Source organism: Mus musculus, chromosome 8 (genome assembly GCF_000001635.26).
Source record: "Mus musculus strain C57BL/6J chromosome 8, GRCm38.p6 C57BL/6J".
Classification (NCBI taxonomy): domain Eukaryota; kingdom Metazoa; phylum Chordata; class Mammalia; order Rodentia; family Muridae; genus Mus; species Mus musculus.
Window position 1 is genome coordinate 24,773,858 of NC_000074.6, and position 26,656 is coordinate 24,800,513.

Genomic DNA, 26,656 nt, shown 5'->3' on the forward strand with positions numbered 1-26,656 from the left:
TTAGGCAATAGGTCGCTGGCCACTCAGCTCTTATATCCCACGAGGCTAGTCTCATTGCACGGGATAGAGTGAGTGTGCTTCAGCAGCCCGAGAGAGTTGCAAGGCTAAGCACTGCAATGGAAAGGCTCTGCGGCATATATGAGCCTATTCTAGGGAGACATGTCATCTTTCATGAAGGTTCAGTGTCCTAGTTCCCTTCCCCCAGGCAAAACGACACGGGAGCAGGTCAGGGTTGCTCTGGGTAAAAGCCTGTGAGCCTAAGAGCTAATCCTGTACATGGCTCCTTTGCCTACACACTGGGGATTTGACCTCTATCTCCACTCTCATTAATATGGGTGGCCTATTTGCTCTTATTAAAAGGATAGGGGGAGATGTTGGGAGCCGCGCCCACATTCGCCGTTACAAGATGGCGCTGACAGCTGTGTTCTAAGTGGTAAACAAATAATCTGCGCATGTGCCAAGGGTATCTTATGACTACTTGTGCTCTGCCTTCCCCGTGACGTCAACTCGGCCGATGGGCTGCAGCCAATCAGGGAGTGACACGTCCGAGGCGAAGGAGAATGCTCCTTAAGAGGGACGGGGTTTCGTCTTTTCTCTCTCTTGCTTTTCTCTCTCTCTTGCTTCTTGCTCTCTTGCTTCTTGCACTCTGCTCCTGAAGATGTAAGAATAAAGCTTTGCCGCAGAAGATTCTGGTCTGTGGTGTTCTTCCTGGCCGGTCGTGAGAACGCGTCTAATAACAATTCTATATCGAATAAAATTGACTTCCAACCCAAAGTTATCAAAAAAGACAAGGAGGGGCACTTCATACTCATCAAAGGGAAAATCTTCCAAGAGGAACTATCAATTCTGAATATCTATGCTCCAAATGCAAGGGCAGCCACATTCATTAAAGACACCTTAGTAAAGCTCAAAGCACACGTTGCACCTCACACAATAATAGTGGGAGACTTCAACACACCACTTTCATCAATGGACAGATCATGGAAACAGAAACTAAAGAGGGACACAGTGAAACTAACAGAAGTTATGAAACAAATGGATCTATCAGATATCTACAGAACATTTTATCCTAAAACAAAAGGATATACCTTCTTCTCAGAACCTCATGGTACCTTCTCCAAAATTGACCATATAATTGGTCACAAAACAGGCCTCAACAGATACAAAAATATTGAAATTGTCCCATGTATACTATCAGATCACCATGGACTAAGGCTGATCTTCAATAATAACATAAATAATAGAAAGCCAACATTCACGAGGAAACTGAACAACACTCTTCTCAATGATACTTTGGTCAAGGAAGGAATAAAGAAAGAAATTAAAGACAATTTAGAGTTTAATGAAAATGTAGCCACAACATACCCAAACTTATGGGACACAAAGAAAGCATTTCTAAGAGGAAAACTCATAGCTCTGAGTGCCTCCAAAAATAAACTAGAGAGAGCACACACTAGCAACTTGACAACACACCTAAAAGCTCTAGAACAAAAGGAAGCAAATTCACCCAAGAGGAGTAGATGGTTCTTTGAGAAAATCAACAAGATAGATAAACCCTTAGCCAGAATCACTAGAGGACACAGGGAAAGCATCCTAATTAACAAAATCAGAAATGAAAAGGGAGACATAACAACAGATCCTGAAGAAATCCAAAACACCTTCAGTTCCTTCTACAAAAGGCTATACTCAACAAAACTGGAAAATCTGGATGAAATGGACAAATTTCTAGACAGATACCAGGTACCAAAGTTAAATCAGGATGAGGTTAATAATCTAAATAGTCCTATATCCCCTAAAGAAATAGAAGCAGTCATTGATAATCTCCCAACCAAAAAAAGCCCAGACCAGATGGGTTTAGTGCAGAGTTCTATCAGACCTTCAAAGAAGATCTAATTCCAGTTCTGCACAAACTATTTCACAAAATAGAAGTAGAAGGTGCCCTACCCAATTCATTCTATGAAGCCACAATTACTCTGATACCTAAACCACAGAAAGACCCAACAAAGATAGAGAACTTCAGACCAATTTCCCTTATGAATATTGATGCAAAAATCCTCAGTAAAGTTCTCACTAACCAAATCCAAGAACACATCAAAACAATCATCCATCCTGACCAAGTAGGTTTATTCCAGGGATGCAGGGATGGTTTAATGTAGGAAATCTATCAACGTAATACACTATATAAACAAACTCAAAGAAAAAAACCACATGATCATCTCCTTAGATGCGGAGAAAGCATTGAACAAGATCCAACACCCATTCATGATAAAAGTCTTGGAAAGATCAGGAATTCAAGGCCCATATCTAAACATGATAAAAGCAATCTACAGCAAACCAGTAGCCAACATCAAAGTAAATGGTGAGAAGTTGGAAGCAATCCCACTAAAATCAGGGACTAGACAAGGCTGCCCACTTTCTCCCTACCTATTCATCATTGTGCTTGAAGTCATTGTCCTAGCCAGAGCAATTCGACAACAATAGGAGATCAAGGGGATACAAATTAGAAAGGAAGAAGTCAAAATATCACTTTTTGCAGATGATATGATAGTATATATAAATGACCCTAAAAATTCCACCAGAGAACTCCTAAACTTGATAAACAGCTTCAGTGAAGTGGCTGGATATAAAATTAACTCAAACAAGTCAATGGCCTTTCTCTACACATAGGATAAACAGGCTGAGAGAGAAATTAAGGAAATAACACTCTTCTCAATAGTCACAAATAATATAAAATACCTTGGCGTGACTCTAACTAAGGAAGTGGAAGATCTGTATGATGAAAACTTCAAGTCTCTGAAGAGAGAAATTAAAGAAGATCTCAGAAGATGGAAAGATCTCTCATGCTCATGGATGGGCAGGATCATTATAGTAAAAATGGCTATCTTGTCAAAAGTAATCTACAGATTCAATGCAATCCCCATCAAAATTCCAACTCAATTCTTCAACGAATTAGAAAGAACAATCTGCAAATTCATATGGAATAACAAAAAACCTAGGATACCAAAAACTCTCCTCAAGTATAAAAGAACCTCTGGTGAAATCACCATGCCTGACCTAAAGCTATAGTACAGAGCAATTGTGATAAAAACTGCATGGTACTGGTATAGTGATAGACAAGTAGACCAATGGAATAGAATTGAAGACCCAGAAATGAACCCCCACACCTATGGTCACTTGATCTTTGACAAGGGAGCTAAAACCATCCAGTGGAAAAAAGAAAGCATTTTCAACAAATGGTGCTGGCACACTGGTGGTTATCATGTAGAAGAATGCGAATTGATCCATTCCTATCTCCTTGTACTAAGGTCAAATCTATGTGGATCAAGGAACTCCACATAAAACCAGAGACACTGAAACTTATAGAGGAGAAAGTGGGGAAAAGCCTTGAAGAGATGGGCACAGGGGGAAAATTCCTGAATAAAACAGCAATGGCTTGTGCTGCAAGATCAAGAATTGACAAATGGGACCTCATGAAACTGCAAAGCTTCTGTAAGGCCAAAGACACCGTCAATAAGACAAAAAGGCCACTAACAGATTGGGAAAGGATCTTTACCTATCCTAAATCAGATAGGGGACTAATATCCAATAAATATAAAGAACTCAAGAAGGTGGACTCCAGAAAATCAAATAACCCCATTAAAAAATGGGGCTCAGAGCTAAACAAAGAATTCTCACTTGAGGAATACTGAATGGCTGAATAGCACCTGAAAAAAATGTTCAGCATCCTTAATCATCAGGGAAATGCAAATCAAAACAACCCTGAGATTCCATCTCACACCAGTCAGAATGGCTAAGATCAAAAATTCAGATGACAGCAGATGCTGGCGTGGATGTGGAGAAAGAGGAACACTCCTCCATTGTTGGTGGAATTGCAGGCTTGTACAAACACTCTAGAAATCAGTGTGGTGGTTCCTCAGAAAATTGGACATAGTACTACCAGAGGATCCCACAATATCTCTCCTGGGCATATATCCAGAAGATATTCCAACCGGTAAGAAGGACACATGCTCAACTATGTTCATAGCAGCCTTATTTATAATAGCCAGAAGCTGGAAAGAACCCAGATGCCCCTCAACAGATGAATGGATACAGAAAATGTGGTACATTTACACAATGAAGTACTACTCAGCTATTAAAAAGAATGAATTTATGAAATTCCTAGGTAAATGGATGGACATGGAGGGCGTCATCCTGTGTGAGGTAACCATCGCAAAAGAACTCACACAATATGTACTCACTGATAAGTGGATATTAGCCCAGAAACTTGGAATACCCAAGATATAAGATACAATTTGCAAAACACATGAAACTCAAGAAGTATGAAGACAAAAGTGTGGACACTTTGCTCCTTCTTAGAGCTGGGATTAAAACATCCATGGAAGGAGTTACAGAGACAAAGATTGGAGCTGAGATGAAAGGATGGACAATCTAGAGCCTGCCATACCCGGGAATCCATCCCATTATCAGCCCCCAAACGCTGACACCATTGCACACACTAGCAAGATTTTGCTGAAAGGTCCTTGATAAAGCTGTCTCTTGTGAGTCTTTGCCTGGGCCTAGCAAACACAGAAGTGGATGCTCTCAATCAGCTATTGGATGGATCACAGGGCCCCCAATGGAGGAGTTAGAGAAAGTACCCAAGGAGCTAAAGGGGTCTGCAACCCTATAGGTGGAACAACAATATGAACTAACCAGTACCCGCGCCCCCTCCCCCCACCCCGAGCTCGTGTCTCTAGCTGCATATGTATCAAAAGATGACCTAGTCGGCCATCAGTGGAAAGAGAGGCCCATTGGTTTTGCCAACTTTATATGCCTCAGTACAGGGGAAGGCCAGGGTCAAGAAGTGGGAGTCGGGTTTAGGGGAGTTGGGGGGAGGGTTTGGGGGACTTTTGCTGTAGCATTGGAAATATAAATGAAGAAAATACCTAATTTTAAAAAAGAAAACAAGAATACAAAAAAAAAAAACCCACAGAAATAAGAATGTAGGGACAACCTTTTGCCAGGCAAAATGGATAATGTAGTTAGAGTGGACCAACTTTTAAAAGCACAAAACCTGTTAAGAACTGTTATGTTTTGAATCCAAAGTGCTCCACATCAGCCTACATGTTGAAAGCTTAAGAGTCCAGGAGAAGAGTTCCGTCTTAGTTACCTTTCTATTGCTATGATAAAGCACAATAGGTAAGGCGACTTATACAACTAAAGCTTTGCTTGGTTGTTTAGTTGGTTGGTTGGTCGGTTGGTTGGTCAGTTTGGTTAGGTTAGGTTAGGTTAGGTTAGGTTAGGTTAGGTTAGGTTAGGTTTGGGGTTTGAGCTAAGAATTCTAGGATAAGAGTCCATCACCATCATGTTGGAAAGCATAGCAATAGGCAAAGATGGTGAATGGACTAAGCTGAGAGCCTACATCTTACACATCAAGCATGAAGCAGATAGAGCAAACCTGAGAACAATGTCTTTAAACTCTCACAGCCCACTATAAGTGACCTATTTCCTACAGTAAGGCCCTGCCTACTCAGCTTTCCCAGACACACAGCAGGGAACCAAGTTTTCAAATGCCTGAGACCGTGAAAGGACATTACATTCAAACCACTGCATGAACCAAACCTGTATTTACAGCAACAAATGAAGGGAAGGAAATGTTTCATTTAGTTATCAAGAAGAATTGAAGTGTGCCATCTGCTGGCAAATGGATGGAACTAAAAGTATCATCACAGCAAGGAAAAGAAACCCAAAACGTAACATCATACAATGTTTCTCTCATGTTCAGAATCTAGCTTTCGATTTACACAATATACTTGTATATGTATGCCTGTACACATGTATGTGTACATGCATGTGTGTGGTGGGGAAAATGAAAGTATTAAGAAAACTATAAAAGGAAAGAGATTGAAAGGTAAGGAACATTAGAGCAAGAGAGAGATATAAAGGCAGAAGGAGCTATCATTTGGAACAACATCACAAAAACACACTTATACAAATGCCACCATGGCATTCATTGCCTTATACACTAATTAAAAGTCCATCCGACATGCTACCAATACTCTAGACAGGTAACACACAAAGTATCTGAAAATCATGTGCCTCACAGGATATCAACTCTCAAAACAGAGACTCAGTAAGTTTAACAACAACCCTATTGTAAGTGGACCAATGAATTAAAATTATATTTTCCCAACTAAGATATACAAACATGCAATGAGCCCTGAAGAGAGGCACCATTGCGCCAATTATCCACTGAATACAAACCAAGACAGCACTGCACATCCGCTAGGATGCCTGCTATCAAAAAGTCAACCAGAGGAAGGCTTGCTGGTGGCACGAGAACCTGGAAACTATTGTCTACTGGTTTTGCTGGGACTAAGATACAAGACAAGTAATTTATAAAATAGCATTCCTCCTTCTGTCTCTTGTTCCCTCTCTCTTTTGTCGACCCTCCTTTCTCTCCTTGAATACGGATGCACTACGACCAGAGGCCTCGAGATACAGTGAATGCCATGGTGGTGTTTGTGTAAGTATGTGTTTGTGGGATTCTCCCAAATGGTGGCTCTTTCTGCCATGATGGATTGGATCCCTTCAAACACCTTTAATCCCATAACATTATTTACAGTAGCTAAAGCACCCAAGTACTGGTGAGATGATGAATAGATAGACAATATGTCTTGTATATATACAGTGAAACAGTACAGAGCCTTGAGAAAGATATAAATGCTAACTTCTTCTACACTGTGGATGGTCCCTAAGGATCTCCACTGGATGGGATAAATCAAACCGAAAATATGAGCCCACTTCTGTACCATGTCTATGGTGATAACAGGGGACCCCAGAAGCTGTAGAGGAGAATGAAGAGTTGCCTCATAGGTAGAGTTTCAACTCTACCAGATGAGAAGACTACAGTGTTGGGACACGATTTTGTGCACTGTGTGTTCAGATGCTGATTTCTGTGCCCAAACATCTGGTCACAGTCCAGACGCTGTTGTGGTCAGGCATCTCAGGGCATGATGTTATATAAAAATTATTTTCCATTACCTCTGATTATGGTTTATAAAGAGCTGATTAGCCAATTAACTGGGCAGAAGAGGATAGGGTGGGACTTTCAATTCTAGTCAGGGTGGCAAGAGGGTCCCAGAAAGAGACAGAAGAGGAGAGGAGAGAATGAGGTGTGGAGAGACCATTTGCATGAATCAGGAGAAGTTGCCATGAGAGACTGCTCGCTACGAGAGAGCAGCCATGAGGACACACATGGACCAGAGTGAGCCAGGGAAAGACTCAGATGCCAGTAAAGGACCATGTGAATGGGAAGGAGACAGCATAGAGGACTGGACTAGCTCAGAACCTGCCCAGCTTAGTGTGGGCAGCCTTTTAACAAAAGGACCAGGTCGCCGTTTTATTTATTCAAGAGCTCAAATGGGCTAGACAGAAGGTCACTTGGGAGCAAAAGGGGTGCAGAACCACATTCCACGCCCCATGTCCAGCCCCCAAGAATGACCTTTACACTGCAGAGGTGCACACTGTTATAGTGACTGTTCAACACAGGGAGAGAACTTGATACCACTAAAATACTCAGCTCTAGGTGATTAAGATAGGAATCTTTGTTATGAACATTTTACCACAGTGAAGAAATTGTAGAAATACAGTGCTTGATATAGTGTCAAAAATGAATATGAACAGCAAAAGGAAAGTAATTTGAAATTAATATAAAGTCTCAAATTACCATATCAGGGCCACAGATGGTGCCGTCGTTTACAAATGTCTCATCTCTGTCCGCTGGATTGGAATATGTCGTCTTTGTTGTCTTAGGTATCCTCCCACCTTTATACATAGCTACACACAAGTCATCCCGGATTTGCGCATAGGCCACAGATAAATTGGCTTTTAGCACCAGCTTCTTGAATGGCCACGTACAGATTAGTTTCCCACAGAGAGAATTTCTGGAAACACAATGGCAACGTTCTCTTAGCATTCATTTAGGTAAGTAGCTTATAATACAAGTTAGCAATTTAGGTTCCACATTAGGAAAACCACCAACTACAGTCCCACCTTCCCTAAACTTTGGATTTCTGTCTTCTCTCCCTACACAATGTGAAAATAAAATTTACTCTTCTATAACATAAATGTTCCATGTTAAAAAAAAATAATGTCTTCCTAATTTAAATCCAGGTTGAACACTTTTCTCCATAAAAATTTGCGTAACTTAGAATATGACTTGTTTCTTGAATGAGGCAATTTAGAAGTAAAATGAAAATTGATGATTATGACATGCTGATAGCTCATTTAGATCTTGTTTTAGCTACTGAAATTTGGACAAATTACCAGTGATTTATCATTGATTTTTGGGTTGTTGTTGTTGTTGTTTTGTAAGTAAAGCAAGATGATTCTTATTACATACATTTTGTGAGGTATGTCATGTTTATTATAAATATATAATATATATAAGCTATCTAACACAATATCTTTTTCACCATAACCATCTCTAGAAGTCGTTCCCTAGGTCACTGCACCTTTGACATTGTAGGCACTGAACAAATGTTCCTATAGCAAGGGATGATGACTGAGCAGGTGAAATCATGTGACAAAGGAAACCTGGCAAAGTACTGCTTCACTGTTGTTCACTCAGAATACATTTTAGAATTTAAGAATATATATTCTAAACCTAAGTATAATTTTCTAAATACATACCTGAAAGCACAAAAATTATGAATACAGTTGCCAAATCTATCGCCTCTGGAATTGAACTCTTCATAGCACGCAAAGGAAGCCCCTCTCACGTCTGAAGATAAAGACAAAAAGAATTGAGATGGATTCAGAGTTCAGATCACACTGTGGAACTGATAGGGTCAGACTGAGAACTGTACTGTGATCACTTAGGGTCAAAACCTTGTTGGGATTGAGTTATTTACAAAGAGATAGTTGGGTTCTAACCCAGCCTAGTACTGATCAAGAAGGAAGGAAGGAAGGGAGGGAGGGAGGGAAGAGGGCTTAGATGTTTGCTCTTCCCTCTTAAATTATGAAACGTCTAAGCCTCCTTCCCTCCCTCTCTTCCTTCCTTCCTTCTATTTCTTTTGAATTATTTTCTTTCCCAGTTCTTTATTTCCTGGGGGAAATACAGTTCATTGATTCTCACTGAGTCAAGTGCCCAGGGTACAGCCCAGGCTGGGCTTCCCTCTGTGTTCCATGCTAGAGTCCCCATGCCTTTACACTCTGGTGAGCATAAAAGGGGTGTTGAATTTTTAAAGTAGAAAGGACACGACCAGTCATCTACAGCAACCAACACATCGATGGACAGAGGTTGGGGAGAAGAGTGTGAGTCATGGCTAGTCTTAAAAAAAAATAGTAAAATACTCAGGGAACTGTACCGGCTGTCACTGTCACTGAGACTTGGAGGTTTAAGGGTATGTTGTATCGTTCATGTCAGTCATTCGGAATAAGAACTCAGATTGTTTGCTTTCATTTGCTATTCATTGACAAAAGACCCCTCTTCACCTATTGCACAAGTTCTCACACCTACAGGAACTGATCACAAATGTCACCTCCAGAGGACCATCACTCCTACATATACATGGGTGAAGGAAATCTACAACTGTCCATAATTCTATGCTTGAAAAGAGCCCCCCCCCCGTTTTGTTTTGTTTTGTTTTGTTTTGTTTTGTTTTGTTTTATCAATGACTCTCTGTTAAGCCTGTCTTAATTTAACTAATATGCTAAATCTAGTTTAGCCCTGGACAAGGATTGGATGTTACAAAATTTAAAGGGATTATCAAAAATTTAATAACCAAGATAAATAACATATTCATGTTATTTATCTGCAGTTTTGGTTTTTCAGAAGCTGGTAGCAATCCTCTATTGTCAGCTTCCTGTGTGTACTGCGATGACAAGCAGAAGCCACTACACTCATTACATTTTTTTTAAAATCAACATTAACACAAGAAACATTTATTGAGAGTGAATCACTGAGATTTTTAGAGAGAAACATCATGCCCTGTGGAGACTCTCTGGCCTGGACACCGAGCCACCACAGCCCTGACCCAGAGTGCTTAGAGTAGTCAAATGTAGAATGTTCTAGCACAGTGGTTCTCAACCATCCTAATGCTGCTGCCATTTCATTCAGTCCTCCTGCTGTGGTGAGCCCCACCCCCGCCCCCGACCATAAAATTACTTTTGTTGCTACATCGTAAATGTACATTTTTGCTATTGTTATGAATTGCAACGCAAATATCTGTGCTTTCTGAGGATCTTAGGCAACCTATGTGTAAGAGGTGTCTTGATCCATAGGTTGAGATCCACTGTCTTAAGGCGCTTCCTGGATTCACATTTAGCCCCTCAGCGCTCTCTCTGGTACTCTTTCCTTCTGGGTTGTGGGGGCTGAGAATAACAAGCCTGATGGCTTTGTTTTCTTGATTCCTGAAGTGCTGGAGAAGAGACATTTGCTCTGTGGCCTTTCAAAGCAACCATGTGAGGTAGCAGTAGAAATGTGTAGCTTTTCACATTGCGGGAGGGATACACATTTACACTTGTAGTCCCTTCCTAAATCTGGCTCTTTTAGGAGACTCAGAACTGAGATGTAGAGCTAATAAAAAAAAAATTAAGAAGCACCAAATGAACACCTGCTCTGACATCATGACATCAGATACCTGGTATGGAAACCAGATAAGGATGAACTGAGAGGATAACTCCTCCACCCAGAAAAAAAAAATGTTTCTGCCACTGAAATCCAATACAGCTCAATAAAGTAAGTTCTGGATGAAGACGGTAGGCCTGAAAATACTTTCTCTGGTATGAAGCTGAAACATGATTCAACCTATATGGACCTAGATATGTTCAGCCTGGACTGAAGTTACACACTGAAGAGCTAGAACATGCTATGAATTCCATAACTAAAACTGAATTCATGGGAGTTATCATACAGATACCAATAAAAAAAAAAGAGATAAGAGGCTTCGCTATTCAGTTACTTTCCTTTTATTCATCAATTTATTGACCTGTTTATCCTACTTGTGGTCTAGAATGCTTGACCCTATGTTTAATGCTTTAAAAGAAAGCTCAAAATCTCAGGCAGGGGCTGGAGAGATGGCTCAGTGGCTAAAAGTACCCACTGCTCTTTGCAGAGGGCCCAAATTCAGTTCTTAGCGCCCCTATGGAGGCTCATGACTGTCTGCAGTTCCAGTTCTACACCCTCTTCTGGTTTCTACAGTCAAGCCTGTGGTATGCATGTATACCTATAGGCACTCACAAAGATACATACAATAAAAAAAAATGAATCAGTCATTAAAACATTTCCTTTATGCTACGGGAAGTAATACAGATGGCATAAGATACTGCTCTGATCAACCTTAAACGGGGGAAACCATGAGTCTTCCATGGCACTGGTGGTAACTGTAGCAACAAACTTCACCCTGAGCTCCTAAAAGCCTTTATAAGACATCTTTATTGGGTTTCTTTAAAATCAGTGATGTTGTGAGCAGAGAGATGAACCAGTGGGCCATAGGCTTTCCTTACACAGGGAAGCAGTGGTGTTTGAATCTCTGCATCCACATAAAAGTCTGGGCACATCATTCCAGTGGTAGCAAGATGAAAGGGGGAAACAGGTATATATCCCTGGAGCCCCCTGGCCAACCAGCCTGGATTCTGTGACAAAGTTCCAGGCCACTCTTTTAATCTAAGTGTGCTAGAATGGCATCACACATTTTGGCCAGAGATAAATCCTTTAGTGTAACATGATGGTGTTCCTAAGCCATGTCTTTTTGGGGGGTTAGTGGGCAGACCGGGTTTCAGAATAAAATTTCTTTTTCTCATCTCACATGAACTCCACCCATTCAGACAGTCTATTTTTTTTCCATGCATCAAAAAAAAAAAAAAAAAAAAAAAAAAAACTCAAGTAAGCAACTGAGTTGTCAAGTAAGTGTCAGAGGGCCCCTTCTTCATCGGCAGACTCTTGAGCTCTTGAAGGCCACTTGGCTTTACAGGAAACCCGGATTCTTTGCATTTAAACCAAATCCCATCAACCACAAAAATCATACACAATACTGTGGGAAAGCTGCATTTCTGCTTGCAAGTTCTTCCTTTAACAAATAGGCATTCAATGTCAGTGTAGGGGGTCCTTTGTTTTGTCTCTTGAAAACAAAAAAACAAGCACACAAACAAACAGACAAACAAAAGTTACCTTTGAAATTAATGGTTGCCAAGTGAGACTTTAGCTGTTACGAGGTGACACATTTTTGTCCTGAAGAATTGAATAATGGGCATTGGGATAATGAGGTTTTCAAAGAATGTCATGGTACTTACATTTCCCAAGCATGCTCATACATTGCTTGTCAGCAGTCTGACATCGTCCTTCAAAACAGAAGGCTTCACCTGATTCACAATACTGCCCATTGCGTGCATATGTGTTAGGGACACAATAGGGATCTTTTCCGTTACAGTACTCCACAAAGTCACATTCATCTACCGACTTTCTACAGACCACATCATTCATTTTTACCTAGAAGAAGACATAAAGGATTACTTCCAAGGAACTCTTCCTCTCACCTCTACCCCTCCCCCCTGTCATTGTAAAAGGAAAGGCTCTGGGTGGTTTTGAGTGAAGCTCATGAGGTGGCCCCATTGCCTAAGGCCTCCCTTAGGATGAATCAGCAGAGGACACAGTACAACATTAATGTGTCTTTTAGAAAATGTTTCCACAGCTGGATGCAGGGAGGGCCATAAACCATGCCCACCATCCCAGGCTTAAGAACACTTGTTTATCCACATCTGTTCATTTGTGGATATGCCTTGTTCAATCAAAAAGGTCCCTTTCGGCCTAGCGATAACAACTAATTTGTTTGCCTACTGTTAGCGGGGCAGAGTCAGTAGACTAAAGTTGATATAAATAACAATTGGTACTATACCCACTTATTTATTTCATGTGTCTGAGTATCTTGCCTCTGGGTACAGATGTGTACCATGTGAGTGCCTGGTGCCCTTAGAGGACAGAAGAAGGCATTGGAGTTCCCTGGGACTAGAGTCACACACAGTTTTGAGTCAATGTGTGGATGCTGGGAATCAAAACTGAGTCCTCTGCAGGAGTAGCCAGTGCTCTTCGCCACTGAGACATCTCTCCATCCCCCATGAGATGATTTCTAATGAAGGGAGCGTCTCAATATGTATACAGTGTCCCAGAATTCTTTATAAAGTTGTGTTTTTCTAGACTCTATTTTTAATCCCACCTATTGAAAAAAAAAAAAGATCATTTGCGGAAACTGTAAAATGAGGTAGAGTCAGAGAGAGAATGAAAACCCACACTAAATGGTTTCAGGCACTGGTTCCCACCTTTACCTCTTGCTGCTGTACTTGGAGAATGTCACATATGTGCCACTGGGCACATGAGAACATCTCCCAACCATAGCTCACTGTGCTTGCAGAAATCCTAACGGGGGAGTAGAGGCTGCCCCTGACTTGTTTGCCTGCCTGCTCATAGTATCCTTTTCCTCCCACTAGATTGCCTCGTCCAGCCGTGCTGTGCTGGTATGTGCTGACTCTTACTGTGATATGCTATGTCATGTTTGGTTGATGTTCCTGGGAGGCCTGATCTTTTCTAAGGAAAGACCTGGGCATGGGGGAGGAGGCAGGGGGGAATCTGAGGTAGAGGGGAGGCAGTGGAGCAGAGGGAGGTTAGGGTGATGGGAGGAAGGGGAAATTGTGGTTGGGATGTAAAACAATATTAAATATATATATTTTAAAAACTACTTAGAAACAAAACTGTAAGTCCACCAAATCTCCAGCAGAAAACACATCAAGCCATATTGACCTACAAGACCACCAATGTATTGTTCAAAATTGGGGACAAAGATAAACCTTAACACAGAAACTAGAATACGCTATGTACAAAATAACAAATTATGTATGACATGACATTTGTCATTAGAGACAGTTCAGGCAAAAAAAAAAAAAAAAAAGCATACTAGAAATAACTTTACTATACCATGAATAAAAACGCTAACCATAGCCAGAGAAAACATTTTGAAAACAATAAGTAAAATAAAGATCAGGGGGATGGAGATTGGGTGGTCAGCTGAGTACTGCCCAAGCCAGCTTGGGGACCTGAGTTTAGATCTAAGCACCCACATAAAGATCTGGTATCAGCAGTGTGAGTTTGTAAGCCCACCACTGGAGCAGTAGAAATCTCTGGAGTTCTTTGGCCAGCCAGCCTAACCGGATCAATGAGCTACAGGCTAAAAAATAATAAATAATAAGACACTGAGACACAGAGAAATCAAGTAAGAAACTATCAGCTTCTGTCCATGCCTGTAAATATATACCTATGCCATACAAACATGCTTATCAGTCAGAAGTGGAAGCAAAATAAAGCCCGTTGTACATCTTCAAACTCTGAAACCATTCATGGCCGGAAGCCCTAAACCACATGCACATACACTGTAAACATGTACAGCATACTACACACGCTTACATACACATACTTAGGCACACGTACTCAAGGTTGGAAGCCAGAGAAACAAACACCCAAGTGTTCTGAGAAGGCCTGTTAATCTAAATGCAGTGGGCAACAGCCAGACTGCGTAAAAAGTAAGATCCTCCTTGGTGTGTATGTACTTAAAGGAAAGTTTTTATATAAAGACAGATTGAAATAAGATGTCATGAAGGTCAAATAATGATGCCCAGAGCACCATGCTAATACGCTAGCGTCAATGATGAAAGCAAGAGGTGGAGAGATCAGGAAAGGCAGATTTTCAGAATGAGAAATGTTGTTATAGATGAGAAGTTTTCATTACTCAGGGACCTGTTCAGCAATCCAATGCAATCATAACAACACAGTGCAATAATAATAACAATGTGAATGTGAACACTTATGCAGCAACAGAGCAACAGAGCCTCAAAACACTCGAAATAAAGATTGAAAACCTCAACAAAAAGTAACCAAATCTGCAGTTAACAGATACTTCAAGTATGAGTGTAATAAGAATATAGTTTTGCTGTGTGAGTTTCAGAGTTGGTTTTACAAGACTCGAACCTTTCAACATGCGGATTTCACCTCTCTGGTCCTGCAGTAGTTGTCCTGGATTGGGTCCCAGATCAAAGATGAGCTCTGCTGTGACATTTGAACTGACAGAGGCTGTTCCTGTTATCAAAGGACTTGGTGGGAGGAGGGTGAGTTCTCTTAACATGGAAGGACAGCGAAATTAAACTTGCCCTATGCAGCATCTCTGCAATGTGATTTGGCCATTGCTAAGTGTAGAATTTTTAGACCTTCCTGTTTTTGAATGGGTCTGTCTTTCTCTAGTGCCTTTACTTTTGTGTCTGGTTGCTCTACTGTTGGGTGCATATGGACTCACAATTTTATATCCTTTTGACAAATCAACTCCTTTATTACTGTATAACTAGCTTCCGGCCTTTTATAAAAGTTTTGTAGGTTTTTTTGTTTTTGTTTTTGTTTTTTTTTGTTTTTTGTTTTTTTTTTTGGTTTTTTTTTTTTGTTTTTTGGTGGTGGGGGGGGGTTATATGTTTGTTTTATTTAAAGCAGGTACTACTGTAGTCTGGAACCTGGGTCAAATGAGGTCTTAACCCATCAAATCACTAATAAGAAAATGCCCTACAGCCAGATCTTATGGAGGCATTTTCTCAATTGAGCATCCTTCCTTTTTGATAACTCTAGCTTCTATCTAGTGGTGACTAAACACAAGCTAGTGGGGTGTGTGTGTGTGTGTGTGTGTGTGTGTGTGTGTGTGTGTGTGTGTGTCTGAGTGTGTCTGAGTGTGTCTGTGTGTGTCTGTGTATGTCTGTGTGTGTCTGTGTATGTCTGTGTGTGTCTGTGTGTCTCTGTGTGTTACTATTTCTCTAAATAACCATAAATAACACGACCCCACACTCACTGACATCTAAGCACACCTTGCTGAGATCTTTGATTTATACTGTTTATTTTGATCATCGGTTTGGTTTTTTTTTTCTTCTTAAGATGTAAACCTTCATAGAGCCCTCTCTAAAGAGTTTGAATGATGAGAAAGTGGACCATGATAGCATTAATTGGGTAGGTGCAGCTGAGCAAAGAACTTTCCCAGAAGACAGTAAACTGAGTTTAACCAGTACAAAGAACTTGTCTAACTATTTGCCCTCATATAAGCTCCACACAGGGGGGAAAACGTGAGAAAAACTGGCAGAGCCATATGTTGTTTAGACAGAATCAAAGGTCAGAGAGAAAACGTAAGAAAGCCAAGTTAGTGGTTGTTATCATGTAGAAGAATGCAAATCGATCCATTCCTATCTCCTTGTACTAAGGTCAAATCTAAGTGGATCAAGGAACTTCACATAAAACCAGAGACACTGAAACTTATAGGGGAGAAAGTGGGGGAAAGCCTTGAAGATACGGGCACAGGGGAAAAATTCCTGAATAGAACAGCAATGGCTTGTGCTGTAAGATCGAGAATTGACAAATGGGACCTCATGAAACTGCAAAGCTTCTGCAAGGCAAAAGACACCATCAATAAGACAAAAAGGCCACCAACAGATTGGAAAATATCTTTACCTATCCTAAATCAGATAGGGGACTAATATCCAATATATATAAAGAACTCAAGAAGGTGGACTCCAGAAAAATCAAATAACCCCATTAAAAAATGGGGCTCAGAAATGAACAAAGAATTCTCACCTGAGGAATACCAAATGGCAGAGAAGCATGTGAAAAAATGTTCAACATCCTTAATCATCAGGGAAATGCAAATCAAAACAACCCTGAGATTCCACCTCACACCAGATAGAATGGCTAAGATCAAAAATTCAGGTGACAGCAGATGCTGGTGAGGATGTGGAGAAAGAGGAACACTCCTCCATTTTTGGTGGGATTGCAAGCTTGTACAACCACTCTGAAAATCAGTCTGGCAGTTCCTTAGAAAATTGGACATAGTACTACTGGAGGATCCAGCATTATCTCTCCTGGGCATATATCCAGAAGATGTTCCAACCGGTAAGAAGGACACATGCTCCACTATGTTCATAGCAGCCTTATTTATAATAGCCAGAAGCTGGAAAGAACCCAGATACCCCTCAACAGAGGAATGGATACAGAAAATGTGGTACATTTACACAATGGAGTACTACTCAGCTATTAAAAAGAATGAATTTATGAAATTCCTAGCCAAATGGATGGACCTGGAGGGCATCATCCTGAGTGAGGTAACACATTCACAAGGAAACTCACACAATATGTACTCACTGATAAGTGGATATTAGCCCCAAACCTAGGATACCCAAGATATAAGATACAATTACTAAACACATGAAACTCAAGAAGAATGAAGACTGAAGTGTGGACACTATGCCCCTCCTTAGAATTGGGAACAAAACACCCATGGAAGGAGTTACAGAGACAAAGTTTGGAGCTGTGATGAAAGGATGGACCATCTAGAGACTGCCATATCCAGGGATCGACCCCATATTCAGCTTCCAAACGCTGACACCATTGCATACACTAGCAAGATTTTGCTGAAAGAACCCAGATATAGCTGTCTCTTGTGAGACTATGCCAGGGCCTAGCAAACACAGAAGTGGATGCTCACAGTCAGCTAGTGGATGGATCACAGGGCTCCCAATGGAGGAGCTAGAGAAAGTACCCAAGGAGCTAAAGGGATCTGCAACCCTATAGGTGGAACAACAATATGAACTAACCAGTACCCCGGAGCTCTTGACTCTAGCTACATATGTATCAAAAGATGGCCTAGTCAGCCATCACTGGAAAGAGAGGCCCACTGGACAGGCAAACTTTATATGCCCCAGTACAGGGGAATGCCAGGGCCAAAAAAATGGGAATGGGTGGGTAGGGTATGGGGGACTTTTGGGATAGCATTGGAAATGTAGTTGAGGAAAATACGTAATAAAAAAAAAAAAAAAAGAAAGCCAAGTTAGGAGAGAAGTAACATGAGACAAATATACACATGGGAGTGGCAGGTCACCAAATGGGCCAAGGGTGGAAGGGAGACGACCTCACGGGAGTATCAGAAGTACCAGCTAGGAGCTGTTGCTTGGTATCTCTCTCAACTATGCGTTTTACCTCAAGGAAATAATCTCTGGGTTGTTTTCAAATGCAGATTTCTTCTTACCGTGCAATCTTGACTACAGCACTCCCCAGAACCACACGTGGCCTTGTTTTTCAATCGACATGACATAGGGTCACAGCATTTTCTATGTGTACAGTTCTGCAAAGAAAGGCAAAGTCTTACTTAGCCACGTGTGACTGTGCCACATCAAACAAAGCTGGAGCACACATGATCTTACAAACCATGTAATTTTTTTTTCTTCTCCCTCCATTTATATTATAGTTTCAATAGCCCATTCTCCAGGTAGGGCATGGAAATACCTCATTCAACAGTCTATTCAGTGCAGCTCAGCAAGGACTAACATGAAACCACCCAGGAAAGTCGTTTCTTGATCTCTTAGTAACAACCACTCTCTTTAAACATATCTACATTTTGGCTTTTTATATTAAGCTTCATCTGTTGGTACTATTTATGTGTAAATCCCAAAACTGAACAGGTTTGGCTCTGCTCAGGCCGGGAGCCAGCTGCATGGGAATGCTTGTTCCTCTATTTTGGTTCCTCTGGAAGGATGTAAACTGAAAACCCTGTAGTTGCCCTACCAGGAGAGTAATCATAGCCACTTGGAATGTTTCAAATTCACCTGAGGCACGGGGAGTTAATAATATTGTTGTCCCGTTCTGCATCTCTAGGTGGCCAGTCATTCAGGTCACATGTAGATGGATAGACATTGCCACCATCACAGAAACACCTATTTGCGGTGCTGCCCCCAAAGGATTCATAAATGGGTTTTTTTCTCCTGTCTAGTATTTTCAAGTTATGTGTTGGGGCTGTACAATATATTATTTCTTCTACTGTGGTGAATGAGAATGATTATTGAATATCAATAACCATCCCCCTTGGAACTGCTCTTGCTGCATCTGAGAGGGCTTGAGGGGTTTCAATCTCTGCTCTCATTCACCTTAAAATATCTTCTTATTTATTTCATCATCAACTCAGGGCATTTGCTTACTTTTCATATATTTGTAAATTTTCCAAGATTCGTATTGGGAAACAGCTATTATGGTTTAGTAATATAGTTGGTTCACATATACAAGATAAGAATATATATTCTACTACCTCTAGGTAGGAAGGTGTGTGTGGTGTCTGTGGTGTGTGTGGGGGGGGGGGCTTGTCAGTGTTTGTTGTGAAGGGCAGATCGTGTGGACAGTTAACACAGTTTTATAGCAGTTTCTCAGCAGACCTGGGCAATAAAACACCATCAAATGGTAGGGCTTACAGGCAGCTCTCATTAAAAGAACCAGTGTGCTAACTCTCAAACGAAACATGAGCTCATAAAGGATAGGAAAGGGGTGGGGGTTGGGTGGGGAAGGGGGGTTAGGTCGACCTCAAATCTACTTTACTAGAAGATTAAGTTCTTTCTGCTTTTCTTTTTTTTTCCATTTTTAAAAAATTTTTATTATGTATTTTCCTCATTTACATTTCCAATGCTATCCCAAAAGTCCCTCATACCCACCCCCCCAATCCCCTACCCACCCACTCTCCCTTTTTGGCCCTGCCGTTCCCCTGTACTGGGGCATATAAAGTTTGCAAGTCCAATGGGCCTCTCTTTCCAGTGATGGCCGACTAGGCCATATTTTGATACATATGCAGCTAGAGACAAGAGCTCCGGGGTACTGGTTAGTTCATATTGTTGTTCCACCTATAAGGTTGCAGTTCCCTTTAGCTCCTTGGGTACTTTCTCTAGCTCCTCCATTGGGGGCCCTGTGATCCATCCAAGAGCTAACTGTGAGCATCCACTTCTGTGTTTGCTAGGCCCCGGCATAGTCTCACAAGAGACAGCTATATCAGGGCCCTTTCAGCAAAATCTTGCTAGTGTATGCAATGGTGTCAGCGTTTGGAAGCTGATTGTGGGATGGAACCCTGGATATGGCAATCTCTAGATGGTCCATCCTTTTGACACAGCTCCAAGCTTTGTGTCTGTAACTCCTTCCATGGGTGTATTGTTTTCCATTCTAAGAAGGGGCAAAGTGTCCAAACTTTGGTCTTCGTTCTTCTTGAGTTTCATGCGTTTAGAAAATTGTATCTTATATCTTGGGTATCCTAGGTTTGGGGCTAATATCCACTTATCAGTGAGTACATATTGTGTGAGTTCCTTTGTGATTGAGTTACCTTACTCAGGATGATACCCTCCAGGTCCATCCATTTGCCTAGGAATTTCATAAATTCATTTTTTAATAGCTGAGTAGTACTCCATTGTGTAAATGTACCACATTTTCTGTATCCATTCCTCTGTTGAGGGGCATCTGGGTTCTTTCCAGCTTCTGGCTATTATAAATAAGGCTGCTATGAACATAGTGGAGCATGTGTCCTTCTTACTGGTTGGACCACCTTCTGGGTATATGCCCAGGAGAGGTATTGCTGGATCCTCCGGTAGTACTATGTCCAATTTTCTGAGAAACCGCCAGACTGATTTCCAGAGTGGTTGTACAAGCCTGCAATCCCACCAACAATGGAGGAGTGTTCCTCTTTCTCCACATCCTCACCAGCATCTGCTGTCACCTGAATTTTTGATCTTAGCCATTCTGACTGGTGTGAGGTGGAATCTCAGGGTTGTTTTGATTTGCATTTCCCTGATGATTAAGGATGTTGAACATTTTTTCACATGCTTCTCTGCCATTTGGTATTCCTCAGGTGAGAATTCTTTGTTCATTTCTGAGCCCCATTTTTAATGGGGTTATTTGATTTTTCTGGAGTCCACCTTCTTGAGTTCTTTATATATATTGGATATTAGTCCCCTATCTGATTTAGGATAGGTAAAGATACTTTCCCAATCTGTTGGTGGTCTTTTTGTCTTATTGATGGTGTCTTTTGCCTTGCAGAAGCTTTGCAATTTTATGAGATCCCATTTATCGATTCTCGATCTTACAGCACAAGCCATTGCTGTTCTATTCAGGAATTTTTCCCCTGTACCCGTATCTTTGAGCCTTTTCCCTACTTTCTCCCCTATAAGTTTCAGTGTCTCTGGTTTTATGGATCAATTTGCATTCTTCTACATGATAACCGCCAGTTGTGCCAGCACCATTTGTTGAAAATGCTGTCATTTTTCCACTGGATGGTTTTAGCTCCCTTGTCAAAGATCAAATGACCATAGGTGTGTGGGTTCATCTCTGGGTCTTCAATTCTGTTACATTGGTCTACTTGTTTGTCACTATACCAGTACCATGCAGTTTTTATCACAATTGCTCTGCAGTAAAGCTTTAGGTCAGGCATGGTGATTCCACCAGAGGTTCTTTTATCCTTGAGAAGAGTTTTTACTATCCTAGGTTTTTTGTTATTCCAGATGAATTTGCAGATTGATCTAATTCATTGAAGAATTGAGTTGGAATTTTGATGGGGATTGCATTGAATCTGTAGATTGCTTTTGGCAAGATAGCCATTTTTACTATATCGATCCTGCCAATCCATGAGCATGGGAGATCTTTCCATCTTCTGAGATCTTCTTTAATTTCTTTCTTCAGAGACTTGAAGTTCTTATCATACAGATCTTTCACTTCCTTAGTTAGAGTCACGCCAAGGTATTTTATATTATTTGTGACTATTGAGAAGGGTGTTGTTTCCCTAATTTCTTTCTCAGCCTGTTTATCTTTGTGTATAGAAAGGCCATTGACTTGTTTGAGTTAATTTTATATCCAGCTACTTCATTGAAGCTGTTTATCAGGCTTAGGAGTTCTCTGGTGGACTTTTTAGGGTCACTTATATATACTATCATGTCATCTGCAAAAAGTGATATTTTGACTTCTTTCTTTCCAATTTGTATCCCCTTGATCTCCTTTTGTTGTCTAATTGCTCTGGCTAGAACTTCAAGTGCAATGTTGAATAGGTAGGGAGAAAGTGGGCAGCCTTGTCTAGTCCCTGATTTTAGTGGGATTGCTTCCAGCTTCTCACCATTTACTTTGATGTTGGCTACTGGTTTGCTGTAGATTGCTATTATCATGTTTAGGTATAGGCCTTGAATTCCTGATCTTTCCAAGACTTTTATCACGAATGGGTGTTGGATCTTGTCCAATGCTCTCTCAGCATCTAAGGATATGATCATGTGGTTTTCTTTTTGAGTTTGTTTGTATATTGAACCATCCCTGCATCCCTGGGATGAAACCTACTTGGTCCTGATGGATGATTGTTTTGATGTGTTCTTGGATTAGGTTAGCGAGAACTTTATTAAGGATTTTTGCATCGATATTCATAAGGGAAATTGGTCTGAAGTTCTCTATCTTTGTTGGGTCTTTCTGTGGTTTAGGTATCAGAGTAATTGTGGCTTCATAGAATGAGTTGGGTAAAGTACCTTCTGTTTCTATTTTGTGGAATAGTTTGTGCAGAACTGGGATTAGATCTTCTTTGAAGGTCTGATAGAACTCTGCACTAAACCAATCTGGTCCTGGGCTTTTTTTGGTTGGGAGACTATTAATGACTGCTTCTATTTCTTTAGGGGAAATAGGACTGTTTAGATCATTAACCTGATCTTGATTTAACTTTGGCACATGGTATCTGTCTAGAAACTTGTCCATTTCATCCAGGTTTTCCAGTTTTGTTGAGTATAGTCTTTTGTAGAAGGATCTGATGGTGTTTTGGATTTCTTCAGGATCTGTTGTTATATCTCCCTTTTCATTTCTGATTTTGTTAATTAGGATTTTGTCCCTGTGCCCTAGAGTGAGTCTGGCTAAGGGTTTATCTATCTTATTGATTTTCTCAAAGAACCAGCTCCTTGATTGGTTGATTCTTTGAATAGTTCTTCTTGTTTCCACTTGGTTGATTTTTGCCCATGAGTTTGGTTATTTCCTGCCATCTACTCCTCTTGGGTGAATTTGCTTCCTTTCTTTCTAGAGCTTTTAGGTGTGTTGTCAAGCTGCTAATGTGTGCTCTCTCTAGTTTTTTGTTGGAGGCACTCAGAGCTATGAGTTTTCCTCTTAGAAATGCTTTCATTGTGTCCCATAGGTTTGGGTATGTTGTGGCTTCATTTTCATTAAACTCTAAATCATCTTTAATTTCTTTCTTTATTCCTTCCTTGACCAAAGTATCATTGAGAAGAGCGTTACTCAATTTCCACCTGAATGTTGGCTTTCCATTATTTATGTTGTTATTGAAGATCAGCCTTAGTCCATGCTGATCTGATAGGATGCATGGGACAATTTCAATATTTTTGTATCTGTTGAGGCTTGTTTTGTGACCAGTTATGTGTTCGATTTTGGAGAAGGTACCATGAGGTGCTGAGAAGAAGGTATAACCTTTTGTTTTAGGATAAAATGTTCTGTAGATATCTGTTAAGTCCATTTGGTTCATAACTTCTGTTAGTTTCACTGTGTCCCTGTTTAGTTTTTTTTTTTTTTTCATGATCTGTCCATTGGTGAAAGTGGTGTGTTGAAGTCTCCCATTATTATTGTGTGAGGTGCAATGTATGCTTTGAGCTTTACTAAAGTTTCTTTAATGAATGTGGCTGCCCTTGCATTTGGAGCATAGATATTCAGAATTTATAGTTCCTCTTGGAAGATTTTCCCTTTGATGAGTATGAAGTGCCCGCCTTGTCTTTTTTGATGACTTTGGGTTGGAAGTCGATTTTATTAGATATTAGAATGGCTACTCCAGCTTGTTTCTTCATACCATTTGCTTGGAAAATTGTTTCCCAGACTATCATTCTGAGGTAGTGTCTATCTTTTTCTATTAATGAGTTTCCTGTAAACAGCAAAATGTTGGGTCTTGTTTGTGTAGCCAGTTTGTTAGTCTATGTCTTTTTATTGGGGCATTGAGTCCCATTGATATTAAGAGATATTAAGGAAAAGTAATTGTTGCTTCCTATTATTTTTGTTGTTAAAGTTGGCATTCTCTTCTTGTGGCTATCGTCTTTTAGGTTTGTTGAGGGATTACCTTCTTCTTCCTTTTTTCTAGGGCATGGTTTCCATCTTTTGTATTGATTTTCTTCTGTTATTATCCTTTGAAGGGCTGGATTTGTGGAAAGATAATGTGTGAATTTGGTTTTGTTGTGGAATACTTTGGTTTCTCCATCTATGGTAATTGAGAGTTTGGCTGGGTATAGTAGCCTGGGCTAGAATTTGTGTTCTCTTAGTGTCTGTATAACATCTGTCCAGGATCTTCTGGCTTTCATAGTCTCTGGTGAAAAATCTGGTGTAATTCTGATAGGCTTGCCTTTATATGTTACTTGACCATTTTCCCTTACTGCTTTTAGTATTCTTTTTTTTTCCATTTTTTATTAGGTATTTAGCTCATTTACATTTCCAATGCTGTACCAAAAGTCCCCCATACCCACCCACCCCCACTCCCCTGCCCACCCACTCCCCCTTTTTGGCCCTGGCGTTCCCCTGTACTGGGGCATATAAAGTTTGCAAGTCCAATGGGCCTCTCTTTCCAGTGATGGCCGACTAGGCCATCTTTTGATATATATGCAGCTAGAGTCAAGAGCTCCGGGTTGCAGATCCCTTTAGCTCCTTGGCTACTTTCTCTAGCTCCTCCATTGGGAGCCCTGTGATCCATCCATTAGCTGACTGTGAGCATCAACTTCTGTGTTTGCTAGGCCCCGGCATAGTCTCACAAGAGACAGCTACATCTGGGTCCTTTCAATAAAATCTTGCTAGTGTATGCAATGGTGTCAGCGTTTGGATGCTGATTATGGGGTGGATCCCTGGATATGGCAGTCTCTACATGGTCCATCCTTTCATCTCAGCTCCAAACTTTGTCTCTGTAACTCCTTCCATGGGTGTTTTGTTCCCAATTCTAAGGAGGGACATAGTGTCCACACTTCAGTCTTCATTCTTCTTGAGTTTCATGTGTTTAGTAATTGTATCTTATATCTTGGGTATCCTAGGTTTGGGGCTAATATCCACTTATCAGTGAGTACATATTGTGTGAGTTTCCTTGTGAATGTGTTACCTCACTCAGGATGATGCCCTCCAGGTCCATCCATTTGGCTAGGAATTTCATAAATTCATTCTTTTTAATAGCTGAGTAGTACTCCATTGTGTAGATGTACCACATTTTCTGTATCCATTCCTCTGTTGAGGGGCATCTGGGTTCTTTCCAGCTTCTGGCTATTATAAATAAGGCTGCTATGAACATAGTGGAGCATGTGTCCTTCTTACTGGTTGGACCACCTTCTGGGTATATGCCCAGGAGAGGTATTGCTGGATCCTCCAGTAGTACTATGCCCAATTTTCTGAGGAACCGCCAGACTGATTTCCAGAGTGGTTGTACGAGCCTGCAATCCCACCAACAATGGAGGAGTGTTCCTCTTTCTCCACATCCACGCCAATATCTGCTGTCACCTGAATTTTTGATCTTAGCCATTCTGCCTGGTGTGAGGTGGAATCTCAGGGTTGTTTTGATTTGCATTTCCCTGATGATTAAGGATGTTGAACATTTTTTCAGGTGTTTCTCTGCCATTCGGTATTCCTCACGTGAGAATTCTTTGTTCAGTTCTGAGCCCCATTTTTGAATGGGGTTATTTGATTTTCTGAAGTCCACCTTCTTGAGTTCTTTATATATGTTAGATATTAGTCCCCTATCTGATTTAGGATAGGTAATGATCCTTTCCCAATCTGTTGGTGGTCTTTTTGTCTTACTGACGGTGTCTTTTGCCTTGCAGAAACTTTGGAGTTTCATTAGGTCCCATTTGTCAATTCTCGATCTTACAGTACAAGCCATTACTGTTCTGTTCAGGAATTTTTCCCCTGTGCCCATATCTTCAAGGCTTTTCCCCTCTTTCTCCTCTATAAGTTTCAGTGTCTCTGGTTTTATGTGAAGTTCCTTGATCCACTTAGATTTGACCTTAGTACAAGGAGATAAGTATGGATCGATGCGCATTCTTCTACACGATAACATCCAGTTCTGCCAGCACCAATTGTTGAAAATGCTGTCTTTCTTCCACTGGATGGTTTTAGCTCCCTTGTCGAAGATCAAGTGACCATAGGTGCGTGGGTTCATTTCTGGGTCTTCAATTCTATTCCATTGGTCTACTTGTCTGTCTCTATACCAGTACCATGCAGTTTTTATCACAATTGCTCTGTAGTAAAGCTTTAGGTCAGGCATGGTGATTCCACCAGAGGTTCTTTTATCCTTGAGAAGAGTTTTTACTATCCTAGGTTTTTTGTTATTCCAGATGAATTTGCAAATTGCTCCTTCTAATTCGTTGAAGAATTGAGTTGGAATTTTGATGGGGATTGCATTGAATCTGTAGATTGTTTTTGGCAAGATATCCATTTTTACAATGTTGATCCTGCCAATCCATGAGCATGGGAGATCTTTCCATCTTCTGAGATCTTCTTTAATTTCTTTCTTCAGAGACTTGAAGTTTTTATCATACAGATCTTTCACTTCCTTAGTTAGAGTCACGCCGAGATATTTTATATTATTTGTGACTATTGAGAAGGGTGTTGTTTCCCTAATTTCTTTCTCAGCCTGTTTATTCTTTCTATAAAGAAAGGCCATTGACTTGTTTGAGTTTATTTTATATCCAGCTACTTCACCGAAGCTGTTTATCAGGTTTAGGAGTTCTCTGGTGGAATTTTTGGGGTCACTTATATATACTATCATATCATCTGCAAAAAGTGATATTTTGACTTCCTCTTTTCCAATTT

At 40.7% G+C, this 26,656-nt stretch overlaps 1 protein-coding gene across 6 annotated transcripts in view; it reads right to left on the reverse strand.

Annotated features, from left to right (window-relative positions):
• Adam5 (a disintegrin and metallopeptidase domain 5) overlaps positions 1-26,656 on the reverse strand; it is a 97,277-nt gene that overhangs the window by 46,765 nt on the left and 23,856 nt on the right. For all 6 annotated transcript variants that reach the window (NM_001272059.1, NM_001272058.1, XM_011242115.1 and 3 more), the window contains exons 13-16: positions 18,078-18,173; positions 12,277-12,472; positions 8,674-8,764; positions 7,709-7,925 (exon numbers count right to left, since the gene is read on the reverse strand). In NM_001272059.1, the coding sequence (NP_001258988.1) occupies positions 7,709-7,925; positions 8,674-8,764; positions 12,277-12,472; positions 18,078-18,173 (600 nt within the window). The remainder of the gene's footprint in view (positions 1-7,708; positions 7,926-8,673; positions 8,765-12,276; positions 12,473-18,077; positions 18,174-26,656) is intronic.